Here is a 16,400-nt window from a genome sequence, read left to right as displayed (position 1 = left end):
TTCCAGATGCCCCGTTCATTTATAGTCCCAAGCCCCTGTGCTCACCCTCACCTCTGGGTCCAAGTCAGCCCACCTGAGCTCCAGGTGATCTGATGGTAATCAGAGCAAAGGGGGATGGAGGGCAGGATCAAATGGCTAAGGGACCAGGACATCCCAACATCCGAGAGAGGAGAGTTCATGATCTCTGACAAACTTGCAAAAATACACAGGCCAGCCCAGCTGCCCACTCTATCTACACCTTGCTCAGATCCCTGGCATGAAATAAGAAGAAATATTGGTGTTTAGTCACTAAGTCGTGTCTGATTCTTTGTGACCCCGTGGACTGCAGCCCCCCAGGTTCTTCTGTCCATAGGATTTCCCAGGCAAGAATACTGGAGTGGTTTGCCATTTCTTTCTCCAGGGGATCTTCCCAACGCAGGGATCCAACCCATGTCTCCTGCATTGGCAGGCGGATTCTTTATCACTGAGCCACCAGGGAAACCCAAGAAGAAATATAGCTTGCATGGTGTGACTCAGCACACTTTCATCCCTGGCGCATGGTACACAAAGCAGGATTCTGCTTCTGCAGGGACAAGGATGAATCTGGCTCCAGTACAGTCTCCATCAAGACTCTGCGTCCAGCCCAGCCGAGGGGTGGGAGGCACTGCAGAGAGGAGGAGGGGGCGGTGTGAGGATACAGGATGATGGCCTCTGCCTCACACGCTGCCTCATGCAGGACCTGCCGAGGGAGGGCAGACGGGACTGGGGCAGGAACAGGTCTCATGTCGGAAGGCTGATCTAGTGCTTGTTCTCTGGGAACTCGTGCTCCCTAAATAAGACCCAAGTGATGCATTCCTTCATTCAGAAGATTATTCCCTTTCCCCTAGACACTGCATACCCCTTCCTCCTTACCAGATCTGGTCTTTTTATGAATGACCAGAAGAAAGATGCCCAAAATAGGCAGCGTGAACACAAACATCCCAGTGAATGTTTGAGAAATGAGGTGGTCTGCACTGAGCTGACCAGGGCTTTTGTGATGGGACGTGGGGGTGCAAGGTGATGATGACAACCAAACTGCTTGGGAGATATCTGGTGGGGGATTTTATAAACCATGTCTGAACATCCAGAGGCAACAGAAGAAAAGATGAATACTTGTGACTACATTAAAGTAAAACAGTAAAATAACACTTCTGCATGGCCAAAAAAGCAAATGACAAGGAGAAAATATTCACAACATACATCACAGATGAAGAATTAATATACCAAATTTATAATGAGCTTTTAAAAATAGAGGAAATAAAGGAGACAAAATCCTATAGAAAAATGAACAAAAGACCAGAACAATTATGAAAAGAGATATAAAAGTGGTACCCAAATAAATAAAAAGATGTTTAACTTTACTTATAAGATAAAAGCAGTTTAAAACTACACTGTGATAACATTTCTCACCCATCAGATTGACAAAAAAGCAGAGGCTTGACAATACACTCTGTTGGCCTAGGTGGTGGAGAGTTGGGGTCTGAAAGCAAAAATGGCCCAAGGCTTGTAGAGGGGGTTTAGTATATGCATTTACCCTTTGACCCAGCAATCACACTTTTATGAATTTGTCTAGGATAAATACCTCCGACAATCTGAAAATACGTGTGGCAAGGTTATTCATTACAGGATTATTTGTAATGTCAAAAACTGGGAACTATCTAAGCATGCAAGCACAGGAGACTGACTAACATCCAGTGGCATCCATACACACCGTGGGGCTCAGCACAGCGATGCAGTGAACAGGGAATCTCTAGTAACTGATGTGGAGTCACTTCCGGGAGGTATTACAAGAAAACAACAAAGTGCAGAGGAGCCCTATGATGTGCCACCCTTGTCACAAGAAAGAAGGGAAAATAAGAAGGCATCCATATATATGCTTATCACTAAAAGAAGAAACGCAGGAACAGTCCCAACGAAAAAACAACAACACTGTTTTCTACAAGGGATGGACTGGGGGAAAAGACTACAGAAAAGTCACCATCCTCTCACTCTAATTTTGTGTATAGTTTGGATTTCTAAAATTATGCTGTTTTTACATATTGAAAAATTAAATTTTATTAATAAAAATACTTGGAACCCGATAAGCCTTGCTTGCTGGAATGAATACCATAAATATACTAAATGGAGAAACAAGGAAAAAACTAATCTATTATGACATAGTTTGGACTGTGTAACCTCAGTCTAGGGTGTGATAGGGCAGGACTGGGGAAGAAGTGCAAACAAACTTGAACCTCCAAAGAAACTTATTCTGTTGCTGTAGCATGGGTAAAGCAACTTAGAAGTCATTTTAGATTAATTCAAGACTGAGCAAATAGAGTAAATGCATTGATTGGTTTGGACCCAGGGATCTCACTATGGAAAAGGGGATCAGAAATATAGAATGGAAGAGATAAGAAAGAACCCTCTGGGGATGGACTGAAGTTGAAGGTATCAGTGGGAATTCATAATTTCTAAAATGTGTTTATGTATGAATATATTTGTTTACATGCACATATAGGTATAGAGGTATCTATATTTGTAGCTATGTGTAGACACATAACTTTGTTGAAATTTCCAGGAAGCAAAGATATCAAAATAGCATTGAGCATGCCTAGCAATCCAGATCTTGGTCTCTCATACCGTTTCCCACTAAAAAGATCCAGGGTACCTTGAAGAAATGATTAATTCTATGGTTGGGCAGAAGGTAGACAGAAGATGAATCTGGAACATCTTGCTATTTCAGAAATTAAGGGACTGCTCAAAAAAAAAAAATGATAGGGGCATGTCACAAATATATAGAAACCAGCCTGAACGACTTGAGCACTGAAATATTTAAGTATAATTATGCAATTATGAGTTCATTGAAAAAAAATAGGAATCCATACCACAGACAAACTGACAGGGAGGAGGGAGGGCTCTTATTACTTCTGGAGCTGGGGGACCAGCAATCATCATGGTCAAGACCAGATCAGGCAAGAACCATCAGTGGGTGCCACCTCTTGGGAAAATTTTGATGAAGAACAGCATGTATGTTTGTTTATGTATAAGCCTTTACACACCACCTTCAAGTGTCTCCTTCCAGACTAGACTACTTATTATTGCAGAGGAGGAAAAAAGCCTCAGTAATTATACATTGAGGAAACCAGGCAACACTGACCAGGAGAGGGACAGATGGACAGGGTATACCTCTAGATGTGATGGCTGAGCAGGACACACCATCATCTACAAAATTATTGGCCAAGGATGCAGAACCCCAATTGAATCATGAGGTAATATGAGAAAAACACAGCATGAAAATTGTATTTAAAAAGTTGGTGGGGGACTGAATTTTCAAAAATTTTAGAGTCTAAAAAGACAACACAAGGTGAAAGAGACATGACAGCCAAATACAGTCCTTAATGTCAGAATGGATCCTGTGCTAGAGGGAAAAGGAAATCTATTGAGGGGATTATTTGATCAACGAATATCAGAATACCTGTGGTAAATTAGATACAGAATTGAAGCAAATGCAGGAGTTCATGACTGTACCCTGATCATCTTCCTGTTCCTAGGAAATCCACGCTGAAGTGTTCAGAAGTAAAGAACCATGATGTATGTAAATTACCCTCGAGAGCTTCAGAAAAAGTAAACAGGAAGGAAATCCAAAAAAGAGGAGATACGTCTGTACTTATAGCTGATTCACTTTGCTGTACAGCGGAAAGTAAAACAACATTGTAAAAGCAACTACCCTCTAATACAAGGACCCTGATCAGTAACAGTATCATAACCTCCTGAATTTCCTGCTTGAGTTTCCTCTCCATAGTAACAGACTCCAGGTACCCTCTATGTGATGGAGTTAGTGTGTTTTCAGCTGTGTGCATGAATGTGTGTGTGTGTGTGTGTGTGTGTGTGTGTGTGTTTGTGTATGTGTGCATGCTTTGATGGAGAGTGGGCACAGTGGCAGAAGGAAGGCTGACAAGGATGGGAACCCTTTCTACGTATCCTAAGAAATCAACCTCTTCAGCCCTGCTTTGTGTCTTGGGCTGCTATCCCATCATCAATCTGCCAAGAGTTTAAGAGGATAACTGCCTGGGAGGTTACCAGCACTGCCATCAGTTTTCCATAAAGCAGTGCCCCAGGCGAGGCAGTGCCTTCTGTGCCCTGACCACCAAAACCTCACCCTAACTAGCGGGGCCCTCTCACCCCCAACATCTCAGCCAGAATGATGCTGTTGGATATACCGCAGCCTTTGGGGTCCCTTGGGGAGGTATTCCTTCCATTCTTAGAGCGGAGACGCCTTCCAGGCCTTCCTGCCGTTTCTCATTTCTCTCCTCCCCTGGTGGGGCTTCTCTGCCCACCCCCGTGATGAGGTCTCCTCCCTGTTCTGTTTCCAGGGTCAATTTCATCACTTTGCTGCTTATAGCCTTTGCAGGGAATCTGGGAAGGCTTAAATTAGGCAAGATTAACACTAACCTTCAGCGAACACTCCCTCGGAAAGCACACAGCTCTGTCATAATTCTGCTCTCCTGTCGAGAGCTCCAAGATGGGCAGTTGTGAGCAAGTGGGAATTCACAGAGACCCATGTGATGCCTCGTGGGGTAGCCCACGTGAAGGGAACCACTGGTGGGCATGATCTCGGCTCTCTTTAGACGAGAGACTTCACAAGTGTTTGGCCCCATTCCCTTTGCTGACATCTCAGCTCCATAACTCACAGCACTGTTTCCCAGCGTCCCCAAAGAGATCTTCTCTTTCTAATCCTTCAAACTTCCTGTTTACTAGCGCTGAACCATGGACCCTGGGGACCCCTCATTTACCTACGTCTGGAAGGCTGTAGCAACTGTCCCAGCCCTGTTCCTCTGAATGAGAACATAATCCAAAGCATTTGTGAGGGTTTTAGAAGCCAAACTGTTCACAAGCATGGACTCATTATACTCACATTACACCACAACTGAGCCAGTGAGAGGATGGGAGAGGAGACAGACCTAAAGAATGGAGAAGAGCTTGGCTGGAGGACACAAAGGCGATGACGGGCGAGATGATGGTGGATGAGGCAGGATCTGTACTCTCCCCTTGCACTGGACCAAGTGGAGTCTGCGGAGGCAGGAAAAGAATCTCCTCCCCAGTCCATCTTCCGCACTGCCTGTTCCCACACCTTCTGGGGCATGTCATTTAGTGTTGGGTGCCCTGGCTTTCCAGAGTTTTCAGAGAGAGGGGGAATGGGAAGGGAGCTTGTTAAGTCACAGAGCCCACTTACCATGTTACAAAGGCTCAGAGAGGTTAAGTGATCTGTTAGCTAGTCAGTGGTTCCTAAATGCCCAGCAATCTGAAAAGTCAAAGTGTTAGTTGCTCAGTTGTGTCCAATTCTTCATGACCCCATGAACTGTAGCCTTCCAGCCTTCTCTGTCTATAGGATTCTCCAGGCAAGAATACTGGAGTGGGTTGCCATTCCCTTCTCCAAGGGATCTTCCCAATCCAGGGATTGAACCTGGGTTTCCTGTTTTGCAGGGAGACTCTTTACCATCTAAACCACCAGGGAAGTGATCTGAAGCAAGATGCAAATACACTTATGGAGTTCTTGCACAGCTACACACACACACACACACACACACACACACACAAGCCACAGAGCTCAGAAAAGCCTTATCCATCTGGGCCCGGCATCTGTTTGCACGTCTGGCCTGCCAGCAGTTTGTCACCTCCTTGAGGTCAGGAGGTCTTTCCTGGGCCTCTTTCAACACAGGGCTGACCTCAAGCGGATATTCAAAAAAGATGGGTTTACTGACCCTTTGCGAAGGCCTGCATCCTTAGAGTATTGCTAACTTCTGCCCTTTTTGATTAAGAGCTCAGTTTTACAAAAAAAAAAAAAAAGTTTAATGACTTAAAATATGGTTTAAACATGATCTATTTTTAGAGTTCTGCATGGCGAGGGAGTGCTGGGGAGTTCTGATGAATTCAGGATGCAAAGGCTTAAAGGAGCAGAAAGAATATGCAGGGAGGGGCCTAATGTTTGGATTGAAAAGGAATGAAAGAGGGATTTGGAGGTGGTGCAGCAAAATTTGGGATCTGCTTCCCCTCTCTTTCCTCAGGGCTGCGGCAAGGGTTATGATTTTTCACTCCTATAGGCTAAAAAGACTCCCTTTTTGTTGGAGAGGGGTTTAATTTTCTCCATCTGTGTCCAGTTGATCACTTTAGAATCCCACCAGCATTTTTACGGCCCTCTCAACTCAGGCTGCAGTTCTCTCCTGCATCAAATGTAAACCATCCGTGAAATCGAGGGCTTCTTGACATGCTGAAAACGAAGGAGCCCCATCGTGTCATATATTATGGGCTGCCGGGTCCTGGGATGCTTGGAGAGGTCGCCACTGGTGTCTGAAACGAGGTCACCTTCCCAGGAAGGCAGACACAGGCTCTAGTTGTATTTTGTCTCTTTTTCATCCTTCTTTCATTTTGCTGACTCCAGGATAGAGGCTACTGGGATGGGAGCGAGTGGGGCTTGGGAAAGGAGTATACCCTTGGGATAGAGTAATGCCTGAACCCACGAGTATCTGGGAAAACCTCTCTTTTGGGACAAACTGGGGACAGCCTGCTGTTCTGGGTACCGAACTTCAAAGACTTTGTATGTCCGTTTCAGCCTCCCCTGTTCTAGAGGGAGCTGTCATGAGGGAGCATCCCGCATGACCTACCCAAGGCATAACCGGCTCCACACTTCACCTAGAGATCTCTACCCAAATTCCAAGCAATGAACTTTACAAACAAATTAGCCTTCGAAGACAGCGCTGCAAGCTCAGTCTCATGAAGCAGTGGCAACCACTGGAGATTTGAAAGAGCCTCTGTTTCGTCCGTACCTACGGTCGTGTCATCCAACTCAAATATCAGAGGGACAGCCACAAGGGAACGCCCTTGTTTTTTCAAGCCTCGGCTCCCACAGGGCCACGTCTAGAGAGTTTGATTTGAAGGTTCCCGACTGGGCACGTGGCTGGGTGTGACTCCTGGCTCCGCTGAGGTTAGACCAGGTTCACCTCACCCTGTGGAGGCAGAAAATAGCCCCAACCTGCTAACACAACAGTGGCTGTCGACTCAGGCTTGCTTTTGGTTGACCGAAAATGTGGAGTTAATTCACTCTTTGGCCTTTCTGGGACTGCAATCTCCCATCAGAGTCAGTGAGGGGGAGAGATTCGAGGAACTGAATAAAAGGGCTTTCTTCAGGAACTTCAAGGAACATATTTTGATGATTATCTTCTATGGAGTTCACAGAGTGGGTTTTCAAAACAGCCAATTGGGTCAGTAAAAATAAAGACTTCGGACTCTTCTCAGGAACCAAGGCTATATTTAAAGTCGCAGAGAAATTGTAGTTTATGGTGGGAGAATGCTGTAATTAAGGTTGAAAAACTGTTTTCCTTGGAAGCCTTCTGCCATGACCCCCTCGCCACAGTCTTCCGCTGCAGATGCGTCTATATTTGGGTGGGAATCTGTCTGTTCCTCTCTGCTCTGATGAACTGGTCCTTCCCTTTCAGATTCTCCTGCTCAAGAGGTATCATGCTCTGTTTCCCTGTGACAGTTGCTGCCTCTCTGCACCTTCATTCCTAAAATCCACATTTGATGCTCTGGGACAGGCATTGTTTCTCTCCCTCTCCCCTCCCCGCCACTTCTGCCTGAATCCTCAGAGCCAGCCTATGGCTCCCAGCATCAGCTGCCTTTTACAGTTTCCATAACCACAGAGGTTGTGGGCAGATTCCCTCTCTATCCTAAATTACCTCCCCTTTCTTGCCCTCAGTGTTCTCACTGGGGCACTCTTGGCATTTGGGTGGCATAAATTTCTACTACACAAGGTTCACCCACACTGTGCAGACATCTGGCGTGGCGACCCACGGAGTGCCAGAAGCAATCCCTGGTTATTTGTGATAAACTCAAAATGCCAACTGGGGGACTTCCCTAAGTGGTCCAGTGGCTAAGACTCTGCACTCACAATGACACAGAGGGCCTGGGTTCCATCCCTGGTCTGGGAACTAGATCTCACATGCCACAACTAAGAATTCACATGCCACAGCTAAAGACCATATGTGCTGCAATTAAGAGTTCACATGCCACGATGAACAAAGATCGAAGATTCTAAGTGCCACAACTAAGATCCGGCACAGCCAAATAAATACAATTATTATACATACATATAGGGCTTTCCTCGTAGCTCAGTCGGTAAAGAATCTGCCTGCAGTGCAGGAGATGTGGGTTGGATCCCTGGATCAGGAAGATCCCCTGGAGAAGGAAATGGCAACCCACTCCAGTATTCTTGCCTGGGAAATCCCATGGACAAAGGAGCCTGGCAGGCTGCAGTCTACGGAGTCCCAAAGAGTCGGGCACGACTGAGTGACTAACACTGTCACTGTAATACATATATGTGTGTGTGTGTGTGTGTGTTTATAAAACAAACACCAGTCCATATTCATGGGTTCCACATCCACAGATTCAACCAACCTCAGTAAGAAAATATATATATATAAAAAAAAACTTTCCAGGAAGTTTCAAAAAAGCACCACTTGAACTTGCTGAGTGACCAGTGACTACTTACATAGCATTTACACTCTATTTACAACTATTTACATTTAAACTGCAACGGCACCCCACTCCAGTACTCTTGCCTGGAAAATCCCATGGACGGAGGAGCCTGGTAGGCTGCAGTCCATGGGGTCGCTAAGAGTTGAACACGACTGCTACTTCACTTTCACTTTTCACTTTCATGCATTGGAGAAGGAAATGGCAACCGACTCCAGTGTTCTTGCCTGGAGAATCCCAGGGACGGGGGACCCTGGTAGGCTGCCGTCTATGGGGTCGCACAGAGTCAGACACGACTGAAGTGACTTAGCAGCAGCAGCAGCAGCAGCAGATATCATAAGTAATCTAGAGATAATTTAAAGTATATGGGAAGGGAAATCCAAAAAAGAGGAAATATATGTACCTGTATGGCTGATTCACTGCTGTACCACAGAAACTAACATAGCATTGTAAAGAACCAAATGTGATTAGTCGCTCAGTTGTGTCCGACTCTTTGAGACCCCATGGATTATAGCCAGGCTCCTCTCTCTGTTCATGGTATTCTCCATGAAGGAATATTGGAGTGGGTTGCCATGCTCTCCTCCAGGGGAATCTTCCCAATCCAGAGATAGAACCCAGGTCTTCTGCATTGCAGGTGGATTCTTTAACTGTCTGAGCCACCAGGGAAGCCCAAAAAAGAAACTATACTCCAATAAAAATTAATAAAAAACAAAACTGGAAGCTGTGGGTAGGTTAAAGGCTAATATGATGCCATTTTATACAAAGGATTTGAGCATCCTTGGATTTTGGTATATCTGGGGGGTTTTGGAATAAAACCCCACAGATATGGGCGGCAGTGTTTGAGAAGAGCATCTTGACTATTCACTCAATACAGCAGAGCTCAACCCTCTCCCATCACATACACACTGGTCTCCTCTGTGGAGCTAGCACTTCCTCCACTGCCCTTGAACTCCACAAGTCCAGTGGATGGGAGGGGTGGGAATCATTAGTTTCTTGATCTTGACCATCATGTCTGGGCCTTCAAACCCCTCACTCTCTCTGCTTGTCACCACTTCCGGTCATGCTGTCTCTCACACGGGGATTCCCCTTCTGTCTCTGGGCTCTGTGTACAAAACAGTGAGAAAACCATCAACTTCCTGAGCTGCTATAAAAATGAGACAACATGTGAAAAGTACCAGATACTTGATAAACGGGAGTATCAGCCATTTTTATTAGAATTATTTTTCTATCCTGCTTGAACTCTGCCGTCATTTATTTCCCTTCCCTAAGGTCCGTCACACTCAGGACTGGTTTTCAACTTTCAAAAACTCCAATTTTTCCTTTTCACTCAGCAATCCCCTTTCTAGGAATTACTTTTTAAAGGGATAAATATACCACTAGGCAAAGATGGACATGTAAAGATTATCACTGCATGCTGTGATAAATGCAAGGGAAAATGTATATACCTTAAGTGTCCATTGATAAAGGACTGGGCTTCCCTGATGGCTCAGACAGTAAAGAATCCGTCTGCAACGTGGGAGACCTGGGTTCGATCCCTGGGTTGGAAGATCCCCTGGAGGAGGGCATGGCAACCCACTTCAGTAATCTTGCCTGGAGAATCCCCATGGACAGGCTACAGTCCACGGGGTTGCAAAGAGTCAGACACGACTGAGCAACTAAGCACAATACAAAGGACTGATTAAATAAATTCTTATAAAGCCATACTATGGAATATCATGCAGCTGTTAAAAAAGAATGCAGATCTATACTTACTGCCCAAGGAATATGTCTAGGTTCTATTGTTGAAATTTAAAAATACATATAAAAATACATATATAGTATAATCTTACCTATGTGGAAAAAAAAATCTGTGTGCAAATAAACAGAAGAATTTCTGGAAAAATTCTCATCCAAATCTTATCAATTTTCTCTGAGGGGTAGGAGTTCATGTGAGGACTATTTTTTCTCCTTTTTCGCATTTTTCAAAATTTTTATACTGGGCATGGATGGTAGAAAGATTCAGTGCAACTAGTGATGCAAAAAACCTATGTCTACGTCCTGGGGTACCATGAAGGCAGCCTTTCTTCTTTCTACAGGCGAAGCTCAGCCACTCAGGTCTCCATCATCCCCAGGCCCCCCCAGGCCCCCCTCTCCCCTTTTCTTCTCTCCCTGACCTTCCAATGAGCTGGCCAGTCCCACCTTGAAAATTTCTTCATGCCTGGCCTGCTTCTTGCTTTAACTTCTTAGCTCTCTTTGTCTCAAACTTCTCTAACACAAGGCCTCCCTGGGTTTTTGTTCCAAATCTACCCACTTTTCTCTCGGTCTATGCCACCTGTTTTTTTCAAGATCAAATAACCCTGAGCAAAGCCTGTCCATCAACAGTCAATGCTGTTGACCATTTCCTCCTTCTTGGAACTTTCTCCTCTCAGTTTCCATGATATTACATCCTCCTTTGTCCCCTGTGTCCCTGACCACTCCTCTTGGCTCCATCACAGGCTCATTTTCTTCTTCCCTCATGGCTTTCTCTAAAAGTAGAGATTTCCCAACGTGGGTGAATGTCATTAGAGAACTAGCAAGCAGGCCATCTTCTGACAAACCTGTTCGGGGCCTCTCCAAAGTCAACAGGACACAGTTGGAGTCCTTGGCATGGTGCTCAAGGCCTCCTGGTTCTGTGGCTCCCTGCATTTCTCTGCCAAACCCTCAACCTCCAAGCCAACCTCTCTGCCCACCACCCTTGAATACACTTACCCGACGACAGCACCTGCCCCTCCTGCCTGTCTCCTGCATGACCCCATCCAGACCTTGCTCACCTTCTACTACATCCTAAAGCCTTCCCCATCTGCCCCAATGTGAAAGGTTCTTTCTCTCCTCGGATTTCTATGGAATCTACTGTCTGTACCATTCACTGGTGCCTTCACATCACCCCCCTTGATTACTTGGTTCTCTTCTGTTTTTTCTACCTTTTATTGGAGTATAGTTGCTTTACCATATTGCTTTAGTGTTTACTGTAAAACAATGTGAATCAGCTAAATGTGTATATATATATCCCCTCCATTTTTGGATTTCCTTCCCATTTAGGTCACCATTGAGTAGAATTCCCTGTGCTATATAGGAGGTTTTCATTAGTTATCTATTTTATACATAGTAGTGTATTTCTGTTATGCAGCTGGGGCCCTGGGATGTCAAAGGAGATTGTGGAAGGTTTCCCTAAACTGGGGGAAAGATACACAAGAACTGTCCCCAAAGGCCTTCACAAAACCTGCCAAAACGTTCACCAGCATCCACTGAGAAGCAGAATTCTTTATCTCTTCCAAATAAGCTTGAGAGGGGAGTCTTCAGTTTTTAAAATCACCCCAGCTGGAAGGCAAGGTGGCCAGCGTGCACCCCTCTATCCCTCCACCTCTCCCACCCCCGCATCAGGCCATTTTATTGACTCTGTGCACCTTTGCCATGTCAAACCCCCCTCCAGTGCCCTGCGGTCCGGGGATGAAGGTTGGGCTTCCAAAAGGGACCAGTCTGCACGTCGATGAGTGGATACATTCCCCCTGCCAAGCAGTGGGAGGTAGATTTTCCGGGATCTCACTGCTGTTTTCTGAGTCCCTCTGCCCTCCCGCCTGCCCTTTGCCTTCAGGGTGTGGGCACTGCTCCCCAATTCCATGCGGAAGGGCTTTTCCCCCAGGCTTGGGGGACAGCAGGATGTGGGTCTGCCCATCTATGGAAGCTGAGGCCAAGTCTCCCTGGGCACAGTGACCCACGTGGCAGGCCTGCCTCCAACCATCTCTCTACCAAGTCACTTCCGCTTGGCCCTCAGCCCAAAGCTCCTGGGCTGAGTCCCAGGGCATCAGGGCAAGATGGGCCTCGGGACCACCAGGAGGAGGAAGGTGGGCTGGAAAAGCGAACACTGACCAGAGCCTCACGTGTGGCCAGGATCAGAGCCTGTGTCTTGACTCTCAAATCAGTCATCTCTGCAGTGAACCGAACTACTCTGTGGGCACCTCACGTGGCTGGAAGGGGCTCTTGCCACTGGACCCTCTCACTGGAGATGTGGGAACAATTCCACAGGTGGCTGTTAAAGGCTCAGACAAGCCAGTGGGCAGCTCCAAGGTGGGCCCATCGCCAGGGGTGGTTGCAGCTGTGTGCCCTCAGGTGTGAGAGGGGCTGGACTGGGGGCCTGGGGCTGGCTTGCACCAAAAGATGCGGCTGCCTGGGAGGCCCGGCTGCCAGCCAGTGGGCAGGCGGGTGGGAGGCGCCTCAGGGTGGGAGGCGCCTCAGGGTGGAAACAGTTTGGCTGGCAGAGAGGGCCTGGCGCCTGGCCGCTGGTGGCACTCCTAAGCAGACCTGTTTTCTTGTCTAAGTACCGTCCCCACCAACCCCCACAAAGCATAACATCACCGTGTTTAGCTTTGAGTGGGGCTGGTGAGCCTTTGCCAGCCCATGTAATCCTCAGATCCATGGCAGATTGGTGGGATAGTTCGAAGCTAGCTTCCCCCGGGAAGGGCTGTCCTGGAAGGGGCCGGGCCCGTTTTTCTGGCACTTTCTTTTTTCCATGTGGGGAAAAAAAAAAAAATTCTGATTCTTCACAGTCCACAGATTCCCCAAGGCCAAATATTGACTGCCTGGCCTGGCTTTTCCCTCTCAGGTAGAGGTGGCAGCTCTTCCTGGCTCCCGGGGAGGATGAGGGAGACAAAGGGGGAGACCCTGCAGGGAGGCGTGATGGGAACACACCCGGCCTTCTCCGCAGCTCTGAGGCCTGGGCCCTGGGATGCCATGGGAGATCGTGGAAGGTTTCCCAAAACTGGGGGGAAAATATACAAGAGCTGCCCTGAAGGCCTCAGCAAACAGGAATGCAGCCCCCCATGGTGGTGAGACTGCTCCTTGAGAGAAAAGGGCAGGCCTTGGGCTTCTTACTTGGAGCCCACAGCCTCTCAGCCAACAAGCTGGTCCTCCTCAGAGACCTCCTCTAAACACCCATTCATACCAGCTCTTTCCTTTTCCTCCTCCACTCAGAGGAATGTTGTTGTCTCACTGACTTTCAGAAAGGTGGGTCGTGTGTTCCCAACTTCCTCCCCAGGAGTTGGGTTTGTGTGTTACTCTTTCAGTCTGACTTTTTGTGACCCCATGGACTGTATGTAGCCCACCAGGCTTCTCTGTCCATGGGATTCTCCAGGCAAAAATACTGGAGTGAGTTGCCATGCTCTCTTCCAGGGGATCTTCCTGACCCAGGGATCAAGCCTGGCTCTCCCAACATTTCAGGCGGATTCTTTACCATTTAAGCCACCAGGGAAGCCTCCCACCCCCACAAGAATTGGGTGTCTCCTCTATGACAGAGGCGTTCAGCCCTGCCTGTCTTTCCCTCACCATCTTTTCTCCCCAAGTGTTCTTCTGGAATGTTGGTGGAGCCAAACCTCTTTGAGAACATGAGGCGCCTCACCACCACCATCCACATCCAGAGCAGCGTGGGCCCCGAGCCTGTGGTGAGAGGTGGTCTCAGATCTTTCTGGAAGCTTCTGGTAATGACCTCCCTGGGGTCGCTGACCAGGCACAGGACTGCACCACAGATGTGGGAGCCGATAACAGGAGACAGGTGAGGAAGGCCCCTCTCTATTGCTGAGGGAACTCCCTGGAGTTGGTGATAACCTGCTCGCATCATCCCAGGAAGCTCAAGACATGGTGAGGCTGCCAGGGAGCACAGACAGAGGGACCAGAGACCAGAGGGGAGGAAGAGGGATGTAGGTATGAGCAAGCACACTGGCCTGGAGGGCAGGAGCTCTGGGCCGGTCCCCCTGACTAGCTGTGAATCTTAAGCAAGTCCCTTCTCTGATCCACACGCCCAGCAGTGTAATTTGCACGTTCCAGTGCAAAGTAAAAATGCTAAGCTCCCTTGTTTAAAAAATTATTAATAATTTCAAGACAGGAGACTTCCCTGGTGCTCCAGTGGTTAAGACTCTATGCTGCCAATGCAGGGGGCATGGGTTCGATCCCTGGTCAGGGAACTAAGATCCCACATGCCAAAAAAATATTAAAATAATAATAATGTTAAGACAGCAACAGCAGACCATTGAACCTCATGAATGGCCCTGGGACCTTGGGGGACTGCACAGGTGATCCAACCATAAGGCCAATCCTACCTGCTTGGGCCTCAGTTTCCCCAACCGCACAGCATGGAGGCTGTCATCAATCAGAGGTTTACCCATGAAGCCTTTTCTTCACAGGAACCCTGAACCCTTCAATGGCAGACAAGGCTGCTTCATCAACACCCCACGAGAACATAGAGGAAAGCCCTGTGGATGACCCAAAAGCCCTTGGTTGTTTTAACATTCAGTAAGTGGAAGAGGTGTTAGGAGCAAAAGCATCTGCCTGGCTCCTATGGAAGGATTAGCATGAAGTAGGTGAGAGGAACCATCCTCAAAGTTTCCAGACTTACAGTATGACTCCAGAGCTGGCTTTTCCCTTAGCCTGAGAATGAGCATGAAGCCCAGATGTCCACTCTCCCTGGCCTCAAGAAAGCCAGGATCCAGGGATGAACATCTGGGACCAGCTCTGCTTCTTGTTTCCATCCCAGGAACCGGCTGCAAGGACCACTGTGGTGATGCTCACTGGCCCAGAGAGAGCTCAGGCCTGGGCCACTGATCTTCCACCACTGCTCTGTCTCCAGGAGGTCAGAGGTAGGTCAGGCAGGGTTCAGAGGTTGGGAAGGGCAGGCCTGGGCTAAGAAACTCAGTCACAGCAGGTCTCTCCTGGGATTGAAACTCCCAGAGGAGGATCCCATGGGGTAAAAGGCTAGATGGGGGCTGCAGCAGACTGTGAGATGGGTGTGCTAGATGAAGTCCATATTCCTAGAAGCTTTGGGCTGTAGCACCTTTCCGTGCTGACTGGTTAAAGGGATCAAAAACTTCTCTGGTAATTACAATGGCTTTTCAGGCAAGAGCAATGACAGATAAGAACGTTCTCCATTCTCCCTCTCCTCTCCCCTTCCTCTGGACTTCAGGGCTCCATCCTGTCCTCCTAAGACTTTTCTCCAGACGATACGAAAGGAGTAGGGAAGCCCCTGCCATCCTTCCCGGAGGAGTCCTCCGGTCCTCAGCCCGCCCGCCGAGAGATGCCCACCGCACCGGGTCAGGGTGGAGAGCCCCAAGGGGGCTCGCTTCGGAGCTCCCGCGCGCGGGCTTACCTTTCATGGTCCCCGCTCCGAGGCCTCAGGCGGGCCCGGCCGGAGGCGGATCGGCGGCCGTGCGACCCCGAGTGAAGCCTGCGGGTTCCCGGAGGGCACCGACCGATCGCCTCCCTACGCGCCGCCCGCGGGAGTGGGACTCGGTGCCGGAGTCGCGCCGGAGCCCCGGCTGCGGAGGCGGCGCGCCGAGGGGAGGGTCCGCGGGGTAGCCGGCTGGGGGCGCAGCGCCCGGCCGCCCATCCCGCCGCGCGCTTCCCGTGGAGGCAGGCGAGGCGTGGACTGCGGCCGCCCCCGGCCCCGCGCGCCCGCCCTCCCGCCGCCCGCCCGCCCTCGCGCCCTCCCTCCTCGTCACTGCTTGGGCCTCGGCCCAGATCAACTTCCTTGCTCTTTTCAAAACTGCCGCGGCCCGGCCTCTTTGTGCGGCCGAGGGTCCCTCCGCCCCGCCCGGCCCCCAGAACCCCAGCGCGGCGCGCAAGTTCCCGAGCCCAGCCCGGCCACAGCTGCACTGGAGAGGGGGAGAGGGGAGGCCCAGGGAAGGCCGCCTGGTGCCTGGGGGCTCTGGATTTTCGCCCTGGACCTTTTTTCCCTCACCCATCTGAGGGGTAGAGGGACTGCAGAAGTTAGGATTCCCGGGTGCCAGCCCTAACACCCCACATTGTCTGGGACTGTCCCCCTTTAAGCGCTGAAAGTCCCGCATCCCGGAGAGCCCCTCAGTCCCGGCGGG

General features: G+C 48.9%; 1 protein-coding gene across 3 annotated transcripts in view; it reads right to left on the bottom strand.

Annotated features, from left to right (window-relative positions):
- Window positions 1–15,931, bottom strand: part of SCARA3 (scavenger receptor class A member 3) — a 38,631-nt gene extending 22,700 nt beyond the window's left edge. For 2 of the 3 annotated variants that reach the window (XM_070375990.1, XM_070375992.1), the window contains exon 1: window positions 15,677–15,931. In XM_070375990.1, coding sequence (XP_070232091.1) covers window positions 15,677–15,683 — 7 coding nt within the window. In that variant the 5' untranslated portion in view covers window positions 15,684–15,931. Of the gene's footprint in view, window positions 1–4,912; window positions 4,934–15,676 lie in introns of those variants that run through there. The other variant, XM_070375991.1, reaches the window with a different exon arrangement.
- Between the last annotated feature and the right edge of the window lie 469 nt (window positions 15,932–16,400).

This window comes from Bos mutus, chromosome 8, assembly GCF_027580195.1.
Source record: "Bos mutus isolate GX-2022 chromosome 8, NWIPB_WYAK_1.1, whole genome shotgun sequence".
Classification (NCBI taxonomy): Eukaryota; Metazoa; Chordata; class Mammalia; order Artiodactyla; family Bovidae; genus Bos; species Bos mutus.
The sequence above is the reverse complement of the archived record's forward strand: the minus strand, read 5'-3'. Positions and strand labels throughout refer to the sequence as shown.